At 36.8% G+C, this 23632-nt stretch overlaps 1 protein-coding gene across 1 annotated transcript in view; it reads right to left on the bottom strand.

Moving 5' to 3' along the window:
• The window catches only part of COG5 (component of oligomeric golgi complex 5), a 194023-nt gene that overhangs the window by 54778 nt on the left and 115613 nt on the right, over window positions 1-23632 (bottom strand). The window contains exons 8-10 of the mRNA XM_086480612.1: window positions 10395-10560; window positions 9219-9331; window positions 9051-9128 (exon numbers count right to left, since the gene is read on the bottom strand). Of these exons, the coding sequence (XP_086336738.1) occupies window positions 9051-9128; window positions 9219-9331; window positions 10395-10560 (357 nt within the window). The remainder of the gene's footprint in view (window positions 1-9050; window positions 9129-9218; window positions 9332-10394; window positions 10561-23632) is intronic.

Here is a 23632-nt window from a genome sequence, read left to right as displayed (position 1 = left end):
CCCTCTGCTGTTCTGACTTGCTGGCCAGAACCAGGGGAATAGAAAGATGCTTTTGAAAGACTTACGGACTATAAGCACTTAGTTACTTTTGAAAGTTATTCCTAGGACTATAAGCACTCAGCTACTTTTGAAAAAGTTATTCCTAGGTAATCCACTTGCATCTGTGTAGAGTAAAACAGAAAAACGCAACAATCAGATTCCAGTCTGGCCCACCCACTATAGTTTCACCCTCTCTCATACTGTTTAGAAATTCAGTCACACGTACTATTCACGTAGGAATTACTTGCTCATGGAAATTATACACATAAATCAGACAAAGCATGTCCAGTAGCCTAGACCACAAATGGCAATGAATTTTCTCAACAGTAGGGCTCACTTTATTGTGTACATGAACTGGACAAAGATCATTAGTGTAAGCTGTAATTCAGCGAAGTTTACCCTTATTAGAAGAATGGCTGCAGACAGTCTGTTTGACTTCCATGGTATACCTTATTTATGTGAAATTAAGAATGTGCTTAAGTGCTTTGCTGAATCAAGGCCATAATCAACAATCAGCAAAAAATGTATTCACCTTGTATAACTAGTTTCAACTATTACTACAAAGTTACTATTGTCAATACTCTGCACAGACAGTAATATCATACAACTTCCCCACAATAGAGGGGTTTTCAGATAAAACAATTAAGAATGTGTGAAAATACTGCATAATGACAGTGCCAGGAGACTTTTGGACAGTGCTAGTTCATCCTGCTCTCTGTCCCAGCTCAAGAAAACAAAGTTGAACGTAGGCTTGTGCGCTCTAGGTGAACACAGACTAGCAAACTGTATTTTAAGATAAGGTACTCTTAAGTAAATCTTTCTGTTGTAAACTAACAAAATCGAGTCTTTCCCCAATACTACAAGCATATTAAGTCTGAAAATTTAATATTCTAATGGCAAAAGTTTAACACTTTTGCTAGTCTAGGACAGAAAATGTCTACATTTAGTAGATGCCAAATTCAAAGCAGCTGACTGGCCTTTTAGGCAGAGGTGTCAAGCTGCAAGTCAACAGAATCACAGAATGGTTGAGGTTCGAAGGGACCTCTGGATGTCATCTGGTCCAACCTCCTGCTCAAGCAGGATCACCTAGAGCAGGTTGCCCAGGACCATGTCTGGATGGCTTTTGTACACCTCCAAGGATGGAGATTCCACAACCTCCCTGGACAACCTGTGCCAGTGCTCAGTCACCCTCACAGTGAAAAGGTGTTTCCTCACATTCAGAGGGAACCTCCTGCGCTTTGGTTTGTGCCCGTTGCCTCTGGTCCTGTCCCTGGGCACCACTGAGAAGAGCCTGGCTTTCTCTTCTCTGCACCCTCCCTTCAGGTACTTACATACATTGATGAGATTCCCCCTGAGCTTCCTCTCCAGGCTGAACAGTCCCAGCTCCCTCAGCCTTTCCTCATAGGAGAGATGCTTCAGTTCCTTCATCATCTATGTGGCCCTTTGTTAGACTCTCTACAGTGTGTCCATATCTCTCTTGTACTAGGGAGCCCAGAACTGGACACAGTATCCACATGTGAACTCACTGGTGGTGAATAAAGGCAAGGATGACCTCCTCAGTCTGCTGGCAATACTTTGCCTAATGCAGTCCAGGATACTATTCATCTTCTTTGCTGCAAGGGCACACCACTACCTTATGTTCAACTTGGTGGCCACCAAGTCCCCCAGGTCCTATTCTGCCAAGCTGCTTTCCAGCTGGGCTGCCCCCAGCATGTACTGGTGCCTGGGGTTGTTTCTCCCCAGGTGCAAGACTTTGCATTTCTTGTTAGCTTCGTGAGGTTCCTGTTGGCCTATTTCTCCAGCGTGTTGAGGTCCCCCTGGGTGGCAGCACGACCCTCTGGACCATCAGCCACTCTTCCCAGTTTTGTGTCATCAGCAAACTTGCTGAGGGTACACTCTGCCCTGTCATCCAGATCATTGATGAAGGTGTTAAACAGGATGGGACACCGTATTGATCCCTGGGGTGCACCACTAGTTACTGGCCCTCGGCTATACTTTGCACCACTGATCACCGCCCTCTGGGCCTGGCCATTCAGCTGGGCAGTTCGTGAGCAATCCCATGTTCATAAAAAGCTGCGTTTCAGAACTTCAAAAAGAGGGCTTAACAGCACACAGTGCAACTGAGAGAGACTGCAGATTCAACCATTTTCTATGCAATGACTGGTGGTGAGGAAAGGATTCAGATCAGTATTATTTTATTGGCATGGAATGAACAGGGGAAAAAACATTTATACTTGCATATTAAAAATCCTTTATTTCAGTAGGTTTTTTATCTTTAGTGCATTGTATTATAGCATGTGTGCAGACTTGTTAATAGTGTGAAGTGACATTATTACTCAGCTATATAGATTTGAAAATTAGATTAATGTTGCCTGTTTGCAGGATTACAAGATTATCTTCGATTGAAAAAAACTACAGGCTGACAGAATCTATGTGCTAAAGCCCTTCCCACCTACTCACATGGAAGTGAACTGACTTCACAGTTCAGAAAATATAACCTATTTTCACCAGTATCTGCTAGTAAGTTAATAAACTATTGAACAACAGTGGGCTGAGTACCAGTACCATGAGAGCAAAGATATCTGAAGATCTGTATTCATTGTTACTCTACAGTAATATTAATGCTGCAGCCTGGAAAACTGTTTTAAAGTCTCCTCAAACATAAAAACAGAACAGCTTACCTCATTTTTAAAAAACATACCGAACTAGTAATTAACTTTGCTATTCTTAATATAACTATTTAGTATTTGACATCATATCTAAATTCAAGAAATGAGAATGAAAGTACCCCCCTTATTCAGTATTAGACACAAATGCAAGAAGATGCTGAAAAGACATATATTTATTTTTACAAATGCCTCTATTTCCTCCACACTGTAAATTTAGAACTTAATGAGTGTAATTTCCCATCTGTGAATTATCATATTTGTGTGTGTCTAAAATAGCTATTCTAACTTCCAAATAATAAATCTGACCCACTGATTCTAAACTGGCTCCCACTTCATGACAATCACTTCCAACTTATTTTTCCCTGTAGAAATTTTGATACTTTGAGTAGAATGTGAAAAACATCTTTATTGTGAAGCCTCTTTGAAATGTAAAACAATATAGTGAATATTACCATTCAGCTAGTTGCTGCAGGCTCCTGAAATCAGGCTCTGCATACTAATACACACAATGTTTTCTATCTGTAATCAAAGGCTCCGCCATAAAGAAATACGGGACTTGCGAATGTTGCTCTAAAAACAGAAGACATTTAAAGGCCAGCCTAACTAATTTTTCCACCAATAAAGCAACAATGCAAATGATTTAACAATTTTCTACAGCAAGATCTTACGGGACAGAAATAAGGAAATCTATTTGCACTATTTCTATAGCAACATATTTGCCAAATGTTAGACTGTGAATAAAAAGCCATCATCCTCAGCACTGCAATTAATCAGTAAAGAAACAGACAAATTCCGAGTGTGTTTTCAATAAATCTTTCCTGTCTTCTCAAAGTGGCTGAGATTAAATTTCTCAAAAGAACAATGTATTTAAATTTCTAATGTTGTCTACATTACACATTGCAGGTGAACAGATGTCAATAAATGACACCATGATTTTTAAAATGACCTTGATTTTTTTGTTTTACTGCAGGGCATAGAATTTCATTACACTGAGTTGATCAGCTTATACCCAAGGTGCAATAGTTTCTAGACTTCCAGCAGTAGTGCAACATTTTTAAAAAGGTCTCTGCATCTGACAAAAGAAACAAGACCTGTTTGGTTTTGGTTTTTTTAAAAAAAATATAACCTTCTTAACTAGAAAATAAAGTTAAGACTGTGCATTTTCCATATTAGAATTCTTAAGTGATTCCTCAGGAAAACTAATTTGTAAGGAACAAAAATACTTAGGTCTTAAACAGTGTCCTATATCTTCAAAACCACTTAAAACATTAATTAATCCTCCCATATTCCTGCAAGATATGCATCAATTCGACGTAAATGAACTTTCCAAAAGCCAGTAACTACCCAAGGGACCTGACAGCTTTCTTCTATCCAGAGAACTGATTTAGCATGTACAGCAGCAATTTGAACTATGCATTCACCTTGACTAGAACATACCCAATTCAAGGATGAAAGGGTGGTTTGTTACCACGTCCACCCAGCCCAGAGTTGTTCAGGTAAGACTGACAAGAACGATGATAATAAGAGGTGGCATTTCCGCTAAATGCATTTCTTTTCGAATAGCAAGCTGACTGAAAACCAACTGACTTAATAATTTTCAATCACCACAGAACTGCAATTTGCACAAACCCCACCAAACCAGAAGTGAAAAAGAACAAAGGTCATTACAACCTACTAACCCACGCAACCTCTCCACCATCCCCTTTATTTATCGCTGCACATTTCTGTCAGAGAAACAGAAATAAAGTTCTAAAGAAAACTCAGTGTCGTTAGAAAACCATTGCACAGGCTCCGATCCTCCCATTTGAATTAGAACCAAATTACTTTTGCATGGCTGTTCGGACACATTGATCCCTCAAAACTGGAATCAGGACTTTTAACAGACCTTTCTGGCCTCCAAAATCTTGCAACTGAATTCAGAAGGACAATTTATAGGTTTGAAATAAAGAGCATCTTCTGGGGATCAAAAACCTGCTAAATAACCCGCGTTTAGATCTCCAGAAACTACCTTGTTATTGCTTTAATAAACAGAAACCACAGCAGAAATTATGTGCAAGTAATCCAAACCTGCTTCTACAAAAAAAATTGGAAAATAAATCACATACTTGTAATAATAGGTGAAACCCAGATTATTTTCTGAACTCATGTAAAGCAGTAATTAATTATTTTTCAATTTCTTCCACTTGGGATTATTTTTTAATTGGGTCAACTGAATGGGAGTATGTGATGTTAGATATGAATCATTTCAAAGCAGCAACATTTTTTAACAAGTTTGGACAGGGAGGAGAAATAAGAAGGTGAAAAATAAGTACACTTTGGGTAATAAACATTTATATTTTCCATTTATTTTCTTTATCTTATGTAATGATGAGGACATTTCCTTCTGTATCGTTAACACCTCATATTGCCAGTGTTGACAACTCAGGAAAATAGCCTGCTTACTCACAAAACATTCATCAGGAGAGGCAATGATAAAAGCCCTCTGCAAAGTACATAATAACACTCCCGACAACTCTCAGCTCACTTTTTTACCCAGAAGCTTATGTAAATTACAGGGTTTGCGTTGTGCCTTAGCTTCTAACAAGCGGGACATCAGCAGACTAAAGGCAATCAAGGGCAAATCTGTCCTCTCACAGGGAGTACCCTTCTGCCCAGTAGAGAGACCCCAGCTCACCCTTTCTATGGACCACCCCAAACCCTCCCTACAAAATGATTTGTTGCTTTTAAGGCTGCTTCTCACTTCGCAGAACTGTTCCCTGATGCCTATGTAGGAGTGAAGGACCCAAAATAGATGAGGATCAGAGATCATTTTCAACTCTTTACAAGGGGCTTAGAGGCATTCTTATCTCTAATTAGGAAGGTGGCTGTCACAGAAAGATATGTTCTTCTGCGATGTACACTGAAGTCAATTGTAGCTTAGGTACTACAACAGCTGAGGCAGGATTAGTCACTACACATTGAAAGAGAGAAGCAGTAAAGCAGAATAAACTGGAGTAACCTATTAGCTCTCTGAAGGTGAATTAACCAATTGAAAGCAGTGATATAAATAACCAGTCATTAGGTGAACAAAAAAAATCAATTTTACATTATTTAAATCTCACTTGTAATTTTAATTTTTACCCTCAACATTATGAAAACAATAAACCTACCGTTTAAAAAATGTATACAATTAATTCTCTATTTGTTTTTCCAAAACTAGAAATCAGAATTTAATGAATTCCAAATTCTTTTAGCCTTGCTCCTCAACTAAAATATAGCAATAAAAGGCCTTTTTTCTTAGATAAAACCACAAAAATGTCCATTCAGTCTTAAAAGAAATGTATTTCTCCTTTAAATATCTCATAGATCTTTTTTGGAAATTAAATCTGTGATTTTAATATTTATAGATTAATAGTAAATCTATTACTTCATTACTAGTATGAAATTTAACTTTTTTTTACAATGTACTATGAGTGCAAGATTTCTTTCAAAAACTGCATTCATTTCATGTTGTGGTAAAGGAAAAATACCAAAATCTAGATCTGCAAAGGGAAGGAGTAGAAAAAAAGTGCAGTGTAAATTTAATCTTCAGATTCTTCATGACACTCATGTAAGCCCGGGCATGTCACTTAACTATTTGCTACATCTAATGGTGGAAAAATCTAGAAGTGAATTCTTTAACAGAAACCATAGTGTAGAAAAGATGCAGGTGTCATCACTGCCCTTCTGCTGAACTCCAGGTTTTATAAATGTTAGAAGTTCTATGCCTCAGTTTCTCCATCTGTCAGATTTTTGTTTTGTTTCTTTTTTTTTTTAAACAGAGAGTTTTTTTAAACAGAGAGTTTTTGTGACTCCTTTAATTAATTAATTAGTTAGTGTTTTTAAAACTACATCTTTGGATACAATACGATACAACACTACTAAATATTATTATGGTGACAGGTCATTAGAAGGCCAGAAAGCACATGTTTGAGATCAAAATACAAAATTGGAAAAAACGCTTGTTGGGCTATCTGTGAAGAGAAAGACACAAAAAATTCCCAGTAGAAAGAAAGAAAGAATGATTAAAAAAAAAAAAAGGCAAGTAGCTTCCTTGCTATTAAAGGACTTGTGCTTTAAAAAAGCTGGGTCTCCTCCTCTCTTATGCTTCCTAGGATGATACTTTCACTGCAGTAATCAAAACAAGGAAGCAGATGGACAGGCAAAGTGGTACTGCAGCTGCTGCAGAAGATGACTATAATAATAATGTTGACATCAGTAACAGTAATTAGTGCACAGACTGTAGAGTGGATGATTCGTTTTCCTATCTTCTGGCGTGGGCATGCTGCCCTAGCGAATTGGTATAATGTTAGTACCTTTAGTTTGTTTTGTTCATTTGCTCAGTTTATTAATGAATTTGAATGTTTGAATATTAATGATTTGAATACAAATCCAACTTTTCTCCTTCTCCAGAACACTTTCCGAGGAAAGCACGTTGTTTCAGTTTGGATTAATACAAGATGAAATCTTCATTATTAAACAGCAAAATACCAATTTCTTACTTATATCTATTTTCAAAGTACACAAGAATTCATACTCTCCCATACAGCCATCTGTATATACACTCTTGAATTTCAGCAGCATGTAGTCCTTGTTTGGTTTTGTCTAAATAACAGCTCTCCTGTTTGGTGTGACTTCACCCATCTGCAGGCTGGTGCTATATCCCTTTCAAGGGACACTAGAACAAATGGTACAACTGCGAGAAGGGCCAAGAAAAACACTGTGCTGCACTAAACCACCTCAGGCAAGAAGAAAGTAAAGCATCAGTGCTACCAGCAGTACCGTGTCATGCTGAGAGAGTTCTGGTAGCATTAGGCAAGGATGTATCACTACTCCTTAGCTGCCTCACTGAGAAAGACAACTGTCCAGCTTGGTGTTATACTACACCAAACCACCTGTTGAAGAGCCAAGTAACTGGAGGAGTGATAACTGTGGAGAAACAAATAGATGGTCTTTATTTGGGAAATACAATTTTTCACTTAGATGCAATTCCGTAGTATGAAATCAAAAGGAAGGAAGAATAATAAGAGAGATCACATAACATGCCTTTTATTTTAGTTTCTAATGAGTGTTTCCTTACTCTGCATGTAGCTTCTATTGAGATTCGTTTTCCCTGTTCATTTATTCTCCAGCATGATAAAAGATTTCCTTTGGCTTCCCTCTACTATCATCCTTGACAACTGGAAAAACCCCTATCCCCTTTTCAAGTGCTGTTCTACAAAAGGGAAGAGCGAAAGTGTGAAGCACACGCTTAGGGTGGGAGCCACTCACGAACACTGAAAGCTCATTTATCTAAATTCCCTTTCCATCCAAACTCTTCCTGAGCCTTCTAGAGTTCCTCCTTCTCTCTCCAGGTTTCTATGCTTCTCCTTAAACATGCTGATCTACTGAAGGGCATCACCAAAGCAGCAATAGATAGTTTTTGTCAGATCAAACTCTTTAATGAAGAAATATGCTAAAAGTTTATAAACTTTTTGAGTTGTTTTGTGTTAGTTTTTTTTTTTTTACAACACAGAAAGAGAAGCTTGAAGTGCCTCATAGAAAAGTGATGTTCTGTGCAACACCGCAACACCTTTTGGAGATGGGCTTAACAGATAGATAAACTTAAAAGCTGTATTTAACCTTCATTATTTGCTTTCACTATTGAGAAGACCATATTTGCATATGAAGAGTTTTCCCAACATATTTCAAAAATTAAATTCATTTAAATTAAAAATCCAGTCATCTACTTGGAAAAGGAGATGTCTGCATAAACACATCTTTTGTTTTTCTTTCTTCTCATCTACTAAGGTAGATGAGATAGCTTCAGTAATTCTGTTCCTAACACTGAAGAAGACCATTAATCAAATTATTCCAAATATGAGTAGAAAAAAATGCAATCAAATGGAAAAGAATAGGTATTCAAAAGAACAGCCATGATTATTTTTCAAGGAAGAAATTGCCAAGTAGAGAAACAGATGGCTGAAAGTGTTAGATGAAGATACATTCTCCTATGCAAACTAACAGACTTAATTAATTACTCAAATCACATGGTATTTTATGGAATGACATTAATGATCAGTAATAAAAACTGACAGGGTTGCCTTATCAGCTCCCTTTAAAGAAAACAAAATAAATTATTATAAAAAGAACATGTTTACACCCTACAGATGTAACCCACAGACCATAAATACAGCTTTCAATGTTAGTTTGACTTTCAACACTTTTCCATTAATTTAATTACAAAATTTTTATGGAACTGTAAAATTGTAAACAAAAGCATTCCCTCATCACATTTTCCTTAACAAAATTACTAAAACATATTCAGCTAAATTAAAACTTTACCTTAACTATTTCCTCTATGAAGCAGACATGCGACACAGGATCTCTTTTCTTTGTCAGTACTTTCTGCAAATGCTGCACCTGTAAGAATTTATTGAGACGAAAAGTGACACCTAACATCTTATATGCAAAATTGCATGACTAGACAAACAGGAATTAGCTGCTGAGTACCTGTCCACAAGCGGCACAGATCTGATCCATGAGTTTCTCCATGTTTGTCCAGAGAGCTGCTCGAAAAGCTGCTGTGTTCCCAGGTGTTGGCATAGCAGCTCGACCAGGGCCACCTAAATGTTTTTTAAAAACACACAGCAGCACATTTCAGCTTTCAGATATGAAAATTAAAATATTAGAAATACAGGTCTCTATGCACTGTGACATAAAATTTTATTTATTTTTTTTTTTAAATCAAAGCAGCCTAAAGTAGCTTTAAAAGAGAGTTTTGTGAATGGCCTCAGTTGTCTCAGCTGAGAGGTCAACTAAACTCTGAATTTCGGTGGGCATTCTTCAACGTTCGTCACTGTTATCTGCTCTACCAATTCAGACCTCCACTGAAACATCAAGGTAATGCAGTGAGCACTGTTGCAGGATGTAACAGCAAAGTGAAATGGCAGAGAGAGTAGATGTGAAAAATACAGTTATTACCAGCTCAGGACTTAAATGCATAGGTGAACTGCTAAAAAAAGTGATACTCAGCTGAAGGGCATCCAGCTTCTAAACCATCACTTTCCTTGAGAGGGGCTGTATTTCTTTATTATACTAGTGATTATGCTTTTGGATCCTCAACTTGCGGCAAAAATTTTTTTTAAAAAGTTTTATGTGTTCATACTGCCAAACTTCAAATTCACCTGCCCACCCAATTCTTCAGTGTTTGGTATCTGAGCTAACATGTGGGATCTAAACACTTAACTGCAACATTTCTTCATATTGAATATACTGCTTTGAAACAACTTCCATCCGACAAAAGTGTCACAATGTAGTTTCAGGCTTGCTCCATTGCTTGCAAATAATTTCTAGCCATGATCCTTCCACCAACACAAAGAAAGCAGAATTTAGATTCACCTTTCCGTGACAAACTGCTAAGAAAATGCTGCAGATTTGTAAACCAATGAGGACGGTTCTCTGTGCATATCAGGAAAAACTTGTGAGCCCAATAACAACAAACAGACCAAATTTTGGCATTGTCTTAAATGAATTCTGAGACATGCCTACTCCTATCCTCTACTGGTTAAGGCAAGCAGGGAAATGTTATTATAACAGACCTGGATGTGACAGTTTCTTCCATTTGACAACATACTGTACTTCTGTCAAAAAAATCAGTTATCATTCTCTGTAAAACAAGTATCATACCTCTTGTAACAGTTTGAGATGGTTGGGTCAATACTTTGATGTCCAAAGCATTTTTTATGTTCTCCTCCAGAACTGTGCAGTACCCATCCACCACATTAGCAACGGTATCCTTCAAAGTCCCGAGGTTATGGAAAACCTGGAGAGCAGTTCCCACTTGAGTAGGATTCTAGAGAAAGAAGATTTTAAAAAATAATTATCTTTAACTGTACTATAGGGGGTTTTTAACCCATGATGAGGCAAGTTCATCTTCAAGTTCAGTCTGCTAATTAATTTCATTTAACATTAAATAACTGGCATCCTTACTGCATAACAGAGAACAGTGGGTAAAGGAGAGGATTGATTTCCTTTGATTGCTTAGCAATGCTTTGCTTAGCTTCCTTTGGTGTATCCTCTGAATAAGAAGAATGGAAAAAAAATAACTGGAAGCACTGCTGGCTATATCTAACCTGGGGTGAGTTATTAGTGATTGATCCAATAATTCTGAGGTTAGTTACAGTACAGCTCTATTCAGCTATGGTGTAGCTAGTAATATTGCTTTAACACGCGATAACTGTTACAGTACTGTTATGTAAGTGCCAAACAGTTAATTAAATGTGATACAGGCTTAAAAAAAAATATTAACCAAGGACAAGCAAAGGCAAGCAGGTCAAGCTCCTACTACTGACTACTGCAGAATTTAAGCTCATATTTCCACATTTCTATTTCTAACGCTGACAATAAATTCACCTGCCTCACAGCAGAATTAAGAGTGTAAAGCAACACCAGGATCATTTCCAAAGCCTAAAAAAAAAAAAAAAAAAAAAAGTGCCCAAGTTTTTCCGCATTGTTCAGAGCTTTTCCAAAACACAGGAGAGCGAAAACTATCCAAAAACTGTTCAGGTCCATTGTTTAAGAGACCTTTGATTAAGATTAAATCTGATGATAATTCCACTAAGCAACATTAAACACTGGCATGGGTGCTATTTAGCAAGAGAAAAGCCACAAATTATTGCCTTTGGAAACTACGCACTGTCATCCATACACTGAATACTGCTTTTTTATTTAGCATTCACAGGCAATTAGTGGAGGGGGCGATCAGTTGATCATACACACATTAGAGATGCAATCTTTTGTCATTTTTCTTAGTGACTTCTGCCAGCAGTAAAGAACATGATCTGGCAGAAATCCTGGCACTCAGACTGAGCAGAAGCATCTGAGACCACAGGCACATGCCACTAGAAACCCCTCTTTGACCCTTCTCTGGCAGTGAGACCTTACACCATTGCGCTCTGCCTGCCGGTGGCTGCAGCAGTAGTAGCCATTAACATTGGAAGGGTCTGGTGTAAGACCAATGCAACTCTGCTTCACCTTCCTCAGGTCACAGGGTTTTTTCAGCCAGACGCTCCTGAGTCAAAGCGAGAGGGTAGGATCATCTGCTTTTCATGTGTGGGGAACCTGCACTGATACCACAGCAGTAAAGCTACGATGCGGCTGCTGTGCTGAGGATTCACTTGCTGGTACATCCACCTACTGCAACAGGTTTTCTGATTCACTGATGAACAGTGCATTCTCCTCAAACCTAATGTTTCAGAGGTCACAGCACTGTAACTACACATTCATGTCAGTCTTTCTAGGGTTTCTGCAAAGATCAGAACCATAGTTGAAGCAAAAAAAGCCAGATCCCATCTCCTTCCCTAACTCCAATGAGGAGTTTCCAGGTTTAGTGGAAAGCAAAGGAATATTAGGCATGTATTATGGTTTGCAGACCTCATACTAACTGTACCAATTTCTTTTTCCAAACAGTGTGGGTGTTAATGAGCATTCCCAGCATAGTATTATGGGTCTGGGACTTGTAGGTTTAGTTTTTTGACAACTGGGTATGCTGTAAAATTTCTAAGCATCCTGTGGGTGTGCTTGTGGAGGTGGGAAAGTAAGCCATAAAGACTGGAAGATTAATGGGATGTCAGAAAATGAAGAGTAGTATAATGCAAGGAGGGAATTTGGGGACAGAATGAACAAGAGAAAGAAAACATAAATGGGAAGAGGATGGGGAATAAAATGAAAAGAAACTGGAAGGAAGAAAGAGAATGAAACTGAAAGGAAGGAAAGCAAAGATAGAAAAGACTCATGTCATTTACCAGTCTTTCCTGTTGAAATTGTTCTAATTCTTACAGAATAGTTACACAACTATAAACCCAGACAGTCAGTAATATAAAATCAATACTTTACTGCTATAATAAGAGCATTCAACCAGGTTTCAGTCAGACTCTAGTGTTCATATATCAACAAACAAAAAACCAGAACAGCATCAAGAAGTGAGCAGGGCACTATCTGGCCTTGAATAACCAATGGTCAGATACTTTCCTGACTAACAGGCAGTATAGGCACAAATAATTTCAGACAAAAGATGAATCTCAGAGCTCCCACTTAACTAACTCTGCAGCTGCTGGTCAAGAAAGACATAAAAATGTGCTTCAGCAGAGCCTGAGATATGTTTCAAAAGAATTGTTCTTAGTCAAAAGTTGTCAATTCATTCTGAATTTAGGAATAGTTAGGGAATAACCAAAACACATCATTATGGAAACCTGCTATTCATTCATAGCATCTTCCAAACCCAGTAACAAAGTTAAAATCACAATAGAACAAAGATTATGCAGGTGGCCTATTTCTTCTTTGATTTAAATTGTGGACATGACCAATGACAGAGGGCTGCTAGCTCTTGTATTATCTTGTATAACAGGAATTAAAGAAGACATTAAAACCCTGACAATGTACAATAAAATATCTTTTTTGGTTGTTTCATACATAGTATTTCTCTCTCAAAAAACAGTTTGTGTTTCATATGCCCCAGACAGGCTATATAAAGTCCATTGTTGGTTTATCACTAATCCTAAGAGATCTGCATTTTTATGCACAACTAGTTTCCAGGTTTAGACAATATGTTAAAAAAAAAATTCAGCACCTCTTGGGACAAAAATTATTATGTGGAAAGAAAATGTTGGAAAGAAGGAAGACAACGAACGATTGTACTTTCAGGTTTGCATACATATCTCAAAATTAGACAGTTTATCATTAATACACACTGGACAAAAAATTCAGGATCAGTGTGCAGAATTTGCCACTACCAACAGACTTTATTTATAAGAATTTGTCCATAATATTTTCCTTCTATTTGAGAAAGCTTAAAGCCAAACATTTCAGAGTTTCAAAAGATTGTCACAATTTTTATCAAATGGAAAGCAAGCATTTTCTGCAAACTGACTGTAGAAGTGATCTACAACGGAAAATGGAATCACATCAGAGAATAATATTCAAAACAGCTTTCCAACAGGAACAATAGAGAAAATAACATAACTATTTTTGAAATGGAATTTAATGGGTTCATTAGCAGTATTTTATAATCAAGTTGTCTGCCACTGCAGGCAACTACACCTAGCAATCTGTAAGTATTCTCCTTAGAATTTCTGTCTGTAAGATCCTATGTTCCTTTTTGTTTTAACTGTCTTATTTTGTAAACAAAGGCTCAGAAGTAGTAGTTTTTACCAAACTCAATGCAGGCTGGTTTAATTATGTAAAAATGTATGGGCAGTTAGAGCAACAGCAAGACACAAGTCTGCTTCTCACACAAGGTAGGGTCTTACAAGAAAACACCCTTTTACACAATAAATTAGCATCCTAAAAATATTTGTACATATGCCATAAACTTTATGGCAATCAAGAGAGTAGAGGGCAAAGAAAAATAGTACAGCATTTAGTAATATGTTAGCAATACAGTATAATCTAATGTGCGTAAACACAACCATACACAAGTGAAATAAAACCATGACCCCACAAACCGTAGGCCTACAACACCACCTACTCAAAGATTAACTACAGTGATCTTCAGATTGTAAATATTCTAATGAAGCAGGGAGCTAAGCAGAGGTGGAGTTAAGTCCACCAATAATACCCTTCTCCATTCAAAGCACTCCTCCATCTGGCATGTCACAACATAATATGTTACAGATCTACGGAAACTAAATTCCACAAATTTAAGAGCTTAGGAAGACTCAGTGAATCATCAGTTCAACATATGAAGAAAAAAATAAAAAGAAAAAAAATCAACTTATCAACTTGCTCAAAAGCAAGTTCTACAATGAGAGCAACTCTCACAAATACTTAAAAACATTCACATTTCTCAGCATCCATCAGACAATACATTAAATAGCTCAGTCAGAAGGGTGATATTAGCCATCACTTGAAAAAAGACATGGGTGTGTCAATGTATGTTTTAGCAAAAGATACTCATTCAGCAACTACGAAGAGTTGTTTGTACCAAACGCATTTGCTCATTTTCTCTATTGTTGAGAACTGTTCATTTTACTAACATAATTTTCAATTCATTTTACCCCACCACATTTTGTTCTGTAGACCATTATAGCCAAGAAGAAAAATCAGTGATATGCAGTCATTAAGTATGTATGGTTTTTTCCCAATTATATTACGTGGCTGTTTTCAAGAGTAGGCAACTAGACTCAATAACCCAGAAGATGCTGTCCAGTCCAGCATGACACTTACAGTCATTCTGCAGAGTGATCTCTCCTTTATCTCAACCCACAAGCCTTTCATTATATTTTCTCTCCCCTGTCGAGCTGAGGAGGGGGAGTGATAAAGAGGCTTTGGTGGGCACCTGGTGCCCAGCCAGGGCCAACCCACCACAAATAAATACATACCACATTTCTAATTTGAAAATATCTCCTAGGATAGAACCAAGTCATTTTTTTCTGTCAGCTGCCAACACTGCAACTATTTTATAATGTCCAACATTGTAGTCTTATTTTAGGATTGCCACTAGTGTTATCAGAACAATCTTCTGAAAGCATGGCTAAATAAAGAGCAATATTCTTCTTCATCATTAGAAACACAGCTTGGACGAGCAAGCCTGCTCCTCACAAGGGAGTGTGGTGATGACACTGAGCTAATTTGGGGACAGGAAGACTCCTAGCATAAGGCTGAACCAAAAATAAGAAACTTGGATGACAGACAAAACTAATTGTCTCGAGTGCTACAAACACAGCTTCCAAACACACTCTTATCTTCTCAGGGTATGGAATTCACCAGGTAGACCTTTCTTCAACCAGTGCTGTCTTAGGTAACTCCACATCATTATTTCTTTACCCAGTGTAAATCTGCCCATATGACCTCATGCTGCAGGGTTTTCACCTGTGTAGACTATTAACTTCCTTCTCAAATGAAGATGTGTTAATTGCCCAAAATATTTATGGTCAATACTACCCGTGACAATTAAACTACTTTCATAAAGTACATCAAAATGAATGTTATAAATCTAATTGCTAACTATCATGTAGTTAAATTTCACAAATGCCCGCACCACATAATCAGAACAGCTCTCCAAGGAAATGTTCTTTCACATGACAGTTTGGAAGCACCATATAAGGCAAAGTCCAACTTGAACCAGTCACTCACTTAGAAATTACATTCCATAGCTACTAATGTACATAAGAGCATTTCTGTTTTGCTTACTAAAATCAGAACAGAGACTGACTGAAAATCTTTATTATTCTGCAGAGGACAGATGACCCTATTCAGTAAAGGCTGTGGCAAGAGCACAATTGGAAGTTTTCACTCTATTCATACGTACATACATATATTACTCAACAGCTGTGATTTCAGCGTGCTGCCACATTCTTACCTCTTATGTGGTAAAACATTTACCATGTCCCATACACAAGCACTAAAAGTGTAACACAATACAAAAATAATTACATACGTTGCTTAGCTGAAGAAAGGTCCATAATTACTAATTAGTCCACATATGAATTCAACAGACTGGTCTGAGAATGTGGCAAGCAAGAAATATCATGAATAATATTTTGAATAAAAACATAACATTCCCTAGTCTTCAAGAAATAATCAGCATTAAAATACAATGACCCTAGAACAGGACACACACTGAAATAACCAAACTTGTAAACTAACATATATTCGCTGACAGGGTTACTGCTGTCCTTCCAGAGTAAATGCAAAACCAGTTTCCAGAACGATACTTCTGAGTATCTTTGACTGGCACTTAGTATTAAATAATTTCATTTGATAGCAGATTTACTATATAGAGAACTATTTCAGTTTCTTTTCTATGTTTACTTCACACAGCTCATTTTGTTTGCATGAGATCAGTTGCAATTTCCAACACAACACAGCTTTACAAGGTCAGTGAAATAATCCAAAAAAAAGACCCCTTTTTGAGGTTAAAAATCCCCAGTCAGATCTTCATTTACAATATTTACTCCTTCTCCCATCTTGCTACCATTACAACACACTGTCTCCTTCAAATACTTTTCCCATAAATAACATCACTACCCCTACTGACAAGTACTACTACTTGAAGACCAAAGGGACCCTTGAGGAAGGGTTTGTAAGCACTTGCAACTACCAATTACAAGTTGTTCTTAGTCATCTCTTACAGACACCTAAAGTGAAAAAAGTGAGAAGTTACTCCAGGAAAAGTTGCAATTCAGTTTAAAGAGCTCAAGCAGGTAAGCAGTGAAGGAAACTCAGCCATTTCACAGCCAAGGCAAAATGATCTGTTGAGCACAATTATCAGTTTACTAAGAATTGTTGGAATTTTTGCTTTGCAGTACCACTCAGCTATTTTAATTGCAGGAAAAATTAACAAAAAATTAAAAGTAGAAATTAAATGCCAACGAAATTCAGCTGCAGACTAAAACCAGTATTTTATTCCATTTCCAAAATTCCATGCTTTAAAAAAATTAATTGGTATATCACAACTCCTAAAAATGAACCTACTTAGGGAAGCACGTCTCTATGTTCATTATCACTCCATCTGTCTTTTACTCTGTTCATCGTTAAAATTTGAGCAATACAAGAAAAGGTCAAATTGACAATGTAAAGCCAGAGAATACAGACTTCTTTCTAATCATCTTCCAGTTCTTCCTGTTTTGACCTTTACAGTGTTGGGAGGAGTGAGAGGTTAAGACGTTACAATTTTCTATAGAAGGTAATACTGACATGACACATTGGCTAGACTCTAGAAAAGCACACTTTAACCCTTAAGAGACAATAATCCCAAAGCTAAACTTTTCAATATGGTTAGGTTATAACATCTACCTCCTGTGAGCCCATGTTTAGAATACACAACTTCTTTTGGTAGGAGGACTTTCACAGGAAAGGAAAACAGCCATAAACAGCCTCATCATGTCCTCAAATTAGGTCAGACTTTTGTTTCTTAGAGTAAGAAGAAGAATAAAACAAGAAGCATTGCACTACAAAGGTTGAGGAAAAAACACAACAACAACAACAACAAAAAAATCAAAAAACCCAGCAGCAATAAAATACTAGAAAGCAAAGAAACAAGATTTTTCAACACAGCTAAATAGCTTGCCAAAACACTTATTCACTATAATAGTGTAATCAAAGCAACAGATGGCTAAAAGCTAATGGAACAGAAAGGCATCAGGAACTGTTGTAAAGACTTATCTAATGAAACATCAAGCAATATTCTAAAGTTTACCAAGCCTTAGGCTATCAATGTGACAGCAATTTCAAAGTTAAGTACCTGTTGCCTGTGAGGGCAGATCAGCTAGACCAACTAGCCCATACCAATTACAAATTTTATCCTACAATGCTGTATTTGAGTGTAGAGATCACACAAAATGAAAAACCTAACGGGCAACAAAGAAATGAGGGCATTTGAGCCAAATCAAGCTTCTTAAAATGGTTCTCTCACCTCTTACACTACTTGACCAATCTCTAAAGCCCTCATCAATAATGAACCAGTTGGTCAGTCAATCTGAAGATGTGGCTTCTCTATTAAAAACACAGCTATAACTTTCTGACGAAGGTCAGAGAGTAGAGGGCAAGGTTGTAGCACTTCTCTTGTCCTTGTGCAACTCTGACTTGCACCTGCTGACTCAAGTCCCATCAGTGAAACACAGAATTATAAGGACACAAAATCTCATTACTAACTCTGATCTTTGGATCAGCTTGTGATCAGATGTTTTCTCCCACCCCATAATATCATTATGTACATGCTCACTCTGTCAACTGGTTGAACAAATCCATTACAAAACAGAACTGTCAGGTTTTACTTTTAACTCAGTCTTAACAATCATGATTTGAAATTGGTGTGTTGTAGTATTTTTTTTCTCTATTTACAAAAAAAAATCCAATTTCAGACAAAATATCCTCTAAATGGTATGCGCCAAATGATTTAAATATCTACCAAAAGCCATCTGGGTTTTCTTGTTCTCTTGCTAGTCTTTGCAACAAGATAATAATTACCTATGCAAGTGACAATATCTCATTTCTGGAATCTGTGCACATATTGTCAACAGCTCTGAAGTGCCCTCAAATATTTAAAAGGAATGAACTTTTCATGGTTACTTTATTTTAAATTCTTTTCAGTTATTATTTTCATATTCAACTAAAGACAGATCTCCATCAATGCCAGATTTGCTGTTGGATCACATTTCAAAACATTTTTTTTCAAATGTTCAAATTCCTTGTATCACCCACCTACAGGTTACTTCAGGTCTGCAGATAATTTGAAGAATCATAGAATCACAGAATAGTTGTTGTTGGCAGGGGTCGCTGGAGATCACCTAAGCCACCTCCCTGCTCAAAGGAGGGTCTACCAGGGCTGCTCAAGGCCTTGCAAGGCAGAGATAGGCTAGTTCAAATAAGCCAGAAGACATCCGTCTCCTGTTCCATTTTCCCTTCCTAGCTCTGCTTACAGTTCCAGGAAAATGTAACAATAGACCTGTGCAGTCATTTTCACTGAGTTTCCCTGAGGCCAGCTTGAAAGACAGCAAGCATCTGTCTACACATCTAACAACCCTTCTTCAGTGCTGGCAATGTTACCCACCCCCTGATAGTAACATCAGTCTTCCAAGCCCTCTTGTAAATTTGCCCACTAGGGGAAGCATGACAAGACTGACCTCTTTCTGTTACAGATGCTACATTTAAAGAAATACATTTTATATTTCTAGTCTTCTTAAAAATAAATGGGTAATCTCTTTAAAAATAAATAGGAAAAGCTACATTATACAAAAACTTTACTAAGAAGAAAAAAGATCTGAAGTCATCTAAAGAAAAAGAATTACTGTGCCTAGTTTTGCCTGCAGCTAGCACATGCATTTGGGATCCAGTTCTGCTACTGAAAAAAGCCAGTCCCCACCTCTTACTTCAGTTATCTGTCAGTAATGCATTTTGAAACCTTCACCCAAGTAGGAACTTATTGGGGGTGATACCTGCAGAAGGAAAGAAGGGTGATGAAAGAAGAGAAGAATAAGGAGTTAAGTGCATAATTTATCCACACAGAGGACATTATTCATCACCTAGGAACTGAAGCATTTTGATGCAAGATTTGTCCTTTCTAATGAAACATACTGTTCAGTTCTGTATGCCATTTCAAGCTAACCTGAAGGTTTGTATCTTTTGTTACCATAAAAACACCTCCAAATATAAGGTAACACAGAATTTCATGTGGCATTGAGTAGCAGATCAAGAAGACAATGAAACACTTATTTTTCAGAGAAGATTAAGACGAAGAGCAGATTTTTAACCTGAGAAAAAAGCAAAATTAATTATATTACCTTATTTAGATGAGTATCATGGCTAGTCAATCATATTTTTCACTCTGCTTTATGCACACGTGGCTTATTAATGCTTTATACGTTTTTCTTGGATCACCTAATTGCATTATTTCAGAACCTGTTAACAATCAACAGTCAACAGTAGAAACCACAAATAGAATTACAGTCTGGGAGAGGCATTTAACAATAACAAAATATCTTATCTGTAGAGAAAGAACCTCAGTGTAGCCTTAGTTTTGAAGAGAGACAGATACATTAAAGTACCAATTAAAAAGACTGGGATGTGTTTTACCGAGACCCTGCCAAAGCCAGGGTCAGCCTCTGCTCAGTTGTGTCCCTGGAATCCTAGCAGAATTTCACACATGCCGTTTACCTTTGAGTGTTTAAACAAAATCATAAATCATTTTAATTCAAACACTTGAGCGGACAAGGACTTTGGAAGATTACCTTATTTCCCTTTTGATTAAGCTCATTCTATAAACGCTAGACCCATGTAATTAGGCACTGCAATGTCTGATAAAGAAAAACCTCTGTGGTTCTCATTTTAATCTTACCTCAACTATTTTCAACAAGATCTAATCTTAGCCTGTCTTTCTTGATTTGTAGCAAGGCAAACACCACTTCCTTATTTCACAGCTCCACCTTATCCATTTCCCATTCCATCCTCCAGCCCTTCTGTAGTCTTGTTCTCACAACAGTTCCTTCCATTCACATCTTTCTCCTTGGAGCTACCTTCAACTCCCAAACTCAGTTTCCAGTTTCCGTATTGACACATACTGTCCTCAGTCTCCTCCATTCTTCCCCTACAGCATATTTCTATTTACAAAGCCTTTCACAGTCGAGCTGTTCATAGCAGTGGCCCATGCCTCTCTGCATATAAATGGATGAATCAATTATCATATTTGCATTTATTATCTTTAAAGCATTAGAATAGAGGTACCTTCTTGCCCTTATAGGTATTACCTAGTTCTAGTGCAGTTTCAGTTTTGCAATGTGGTCAGAGCTATCCAAGACATAACAATTGTCATGTTTCCAGTCCAGAGAAACTACCTAAACAGATGGACAACCAGAACACAGAAGCAGACTATGCAGCAGCCTCTAATTTAAAATAATTTCTGTCCACAAAGAAAGCTGAACTCAATGTTATTAAACATTCCTGTGTTTTCATGATGGGTATTCCATGGGGAATAATTTTTCAGTGATCACAAATGACATATACTAATTGGTATGAAACCAAACTAAGTGTGTCATATTTCAAAATAGCTATCTCAAAGGGAAAAATCTACACACAAGGTGGTTTCTGATAGCTTTCTACAGTGTTCTGGATTTTTTTTTTTCCCCTAACACACACAGTGCACAGCTGCATTCTAAATTCCTTAAAATTTATTTAACATCCACAATTTTTGGACCCATAAAGCTATCCATATTCTTTGAAAAGCATTATCAAGCTCTAAGTTAATATGCATTTAAAACATCATCTACAATGGAAGATTAAGTTTTAACATTTTGTTGGCAACTGGCCAAATTAATCAAGATGAATCTTTAAAGAAAAGGAGCAGGAGTGAATTTAAAAATTAACCAGCTGATTCTCATATAAAGTTGTCACTAAACAGAATACAAAGATTTTGGCAAACAGCTAAGTGATGATTCATAGTAGAGTGAAGGGATATAAAACATTAATGACTTCTCAATCTTCACCTATTACTTTACCAATAAAAGACAGTTATATAAAAATATTGTTCAGATCAGATGTACTTTCAGGAATACCCATTTATAGAAACTATTTATAAACCACTTTCTTGCACTATGATAAAAACAGAACAGAAATGATGGGATTAGCAGGGCCACAGAACAATAAATCCTTACAAATAAACACCGGAAAGTGCAGGCTATTTGTTGTGCTGCTCTGAAAAGTGGAGTAAAGTACTTGCAAATACTCCATTATCCAGTCACAGATTTTGGTCTAATTCTGCATTTATGAGTCACAAACACCTACAGGGAAAAAAAAAATAAAGAAAAAACCCAGACACATAATCTGTCAATCCATTTTGATTAACCATTTAGACAGGCTATAGAAGCAGTGAAGAATTTTACTTTTACAAAAATACTGTGTCACAGTTGGACATCAATTGCATTAAGCTTCCTAATTACCTCTATATAGGGCAAGTGCACAATGGCAAAGTGATATAACGCTTTCTATATTACAGCTGAAAGCAGACAAAGACTGCACAATCCCATAATCTGTTTCTAATTCAGTACACATATTTTAATAAATGCACACAGACTCATCAAAATCTGAAAGACCAGGATCTCACAGGACAAAAAAGACTATCACCATGTCTATTATTTTCAAGGCTTTATAACTCAGCAGTAAAAAATTTAAGTCAGAAATGTGAAAATAAAACCTCTGTAATTTTAAAAGAAAGACTCTACTTTCCTATGTTTACACAGTATAAAAGACTAATCAACTAGTTTAGGATGACTTCTCCACCAACATGGCTTTTCCTTCTTTTTTTCTTAATAATCCTTCAAGAAAAACAGCATTTTCTAAATTTAAAAAAAACAAAACCATCTCCCTTACATATTCTCATTACTAGATATTGCTTTCCAATACTTCTAGTAGCAATGAACATGACCAACAAACATTACAAAATGTGCCCAGGAACTTCAGTAATTGCAGGTAGATGAAATACTTTGGTATTTTAATTCACTGCACATTTTCAAAATACACCCAGGTAGTGCCATCGGACACTGTATTTTAGTCATTAATCACTGGCATTCCAAACATTTATTTTAATTCAAAAACATTCATGTTCATATACATATATATAGAGATGTATCCACACTATTATTCATCAGCATAGTGCTGAAACAGCTAGCAAGTTTTCAACGGCACTGTGAATGTGAGAATGAACAGGAGACCAAAGTGAATCTATCAATCATAACATTACTAGCAGTACCATATTCATGTCATCTTTCATCTTCTGTGTGCTTTACTAATAATAACAAAATGCATTTGATGGTATTTTCTTTAGCAAGGGCACAGAGAACAAACATCAAGTGACTTGAGATCTAATACATTCACATCATGCTTTGCATTTTACATCTGGAAAATATGGACAATCATCCACAACCGAAATGCATGCTAAAGGTATATTTATTTAATTACTGCTGTATGCACCACCAGTAACTTCTTTTCAGCTTTGTGAATAATCCCTTTCAAGAAGGAGAGCGTTTGCCCATCTTTTGTTAAAAAAAAAAAAAAAAGAAAAGAAAAAGAAAAAAAAAAGTTGGATATGCTTAGAAGCTAGTTTTTATAGAAAACATAATTAATCAACCATAAAGAACAATATTGCTAGCACAGCATTGTAACACATTAAATAACTGGGCAATTTTATGTCCCAGATGAGTCCATTGCAGGAAATAGAACTGCAAAGCTAAGCCCCAAAATGCATTTTCCCCCAGTGAAAAGCAAGAATATGTATTTTCTCCTCAACACCTCTCTATACACTTCCTTCCTCTCCAACTCTGCCTCTAGAGGAGACACTAGAATCTGACAAATACTTTGACTTTTTAAACAGCTGAAGATTCACTTTCATTTGAAACTGTTGTCATGACAGGTTTCCATAGTACTTTCCTGCAGCA

This window comes from Leptosomus discolor, chromosome 1, assembly GCF_034619465.1.
Source record: "Leptosomus discolor isolate bLepDis1 chromosome 1, bLepDis1.hap2, whole genome shotgun sequence".
Taxonomy (NCBI): domain Eukaryota; kingdom Metazoa; phylum Chordata; class Aves; order Leptosomiformes; family Leptosomidae; genus Leptosomus; species Leptosomus discolor.
Note: the sequence above shows the minus strand (reverse complement) of the source record. Positions and strands in the feature narration are given on the sequence as shown.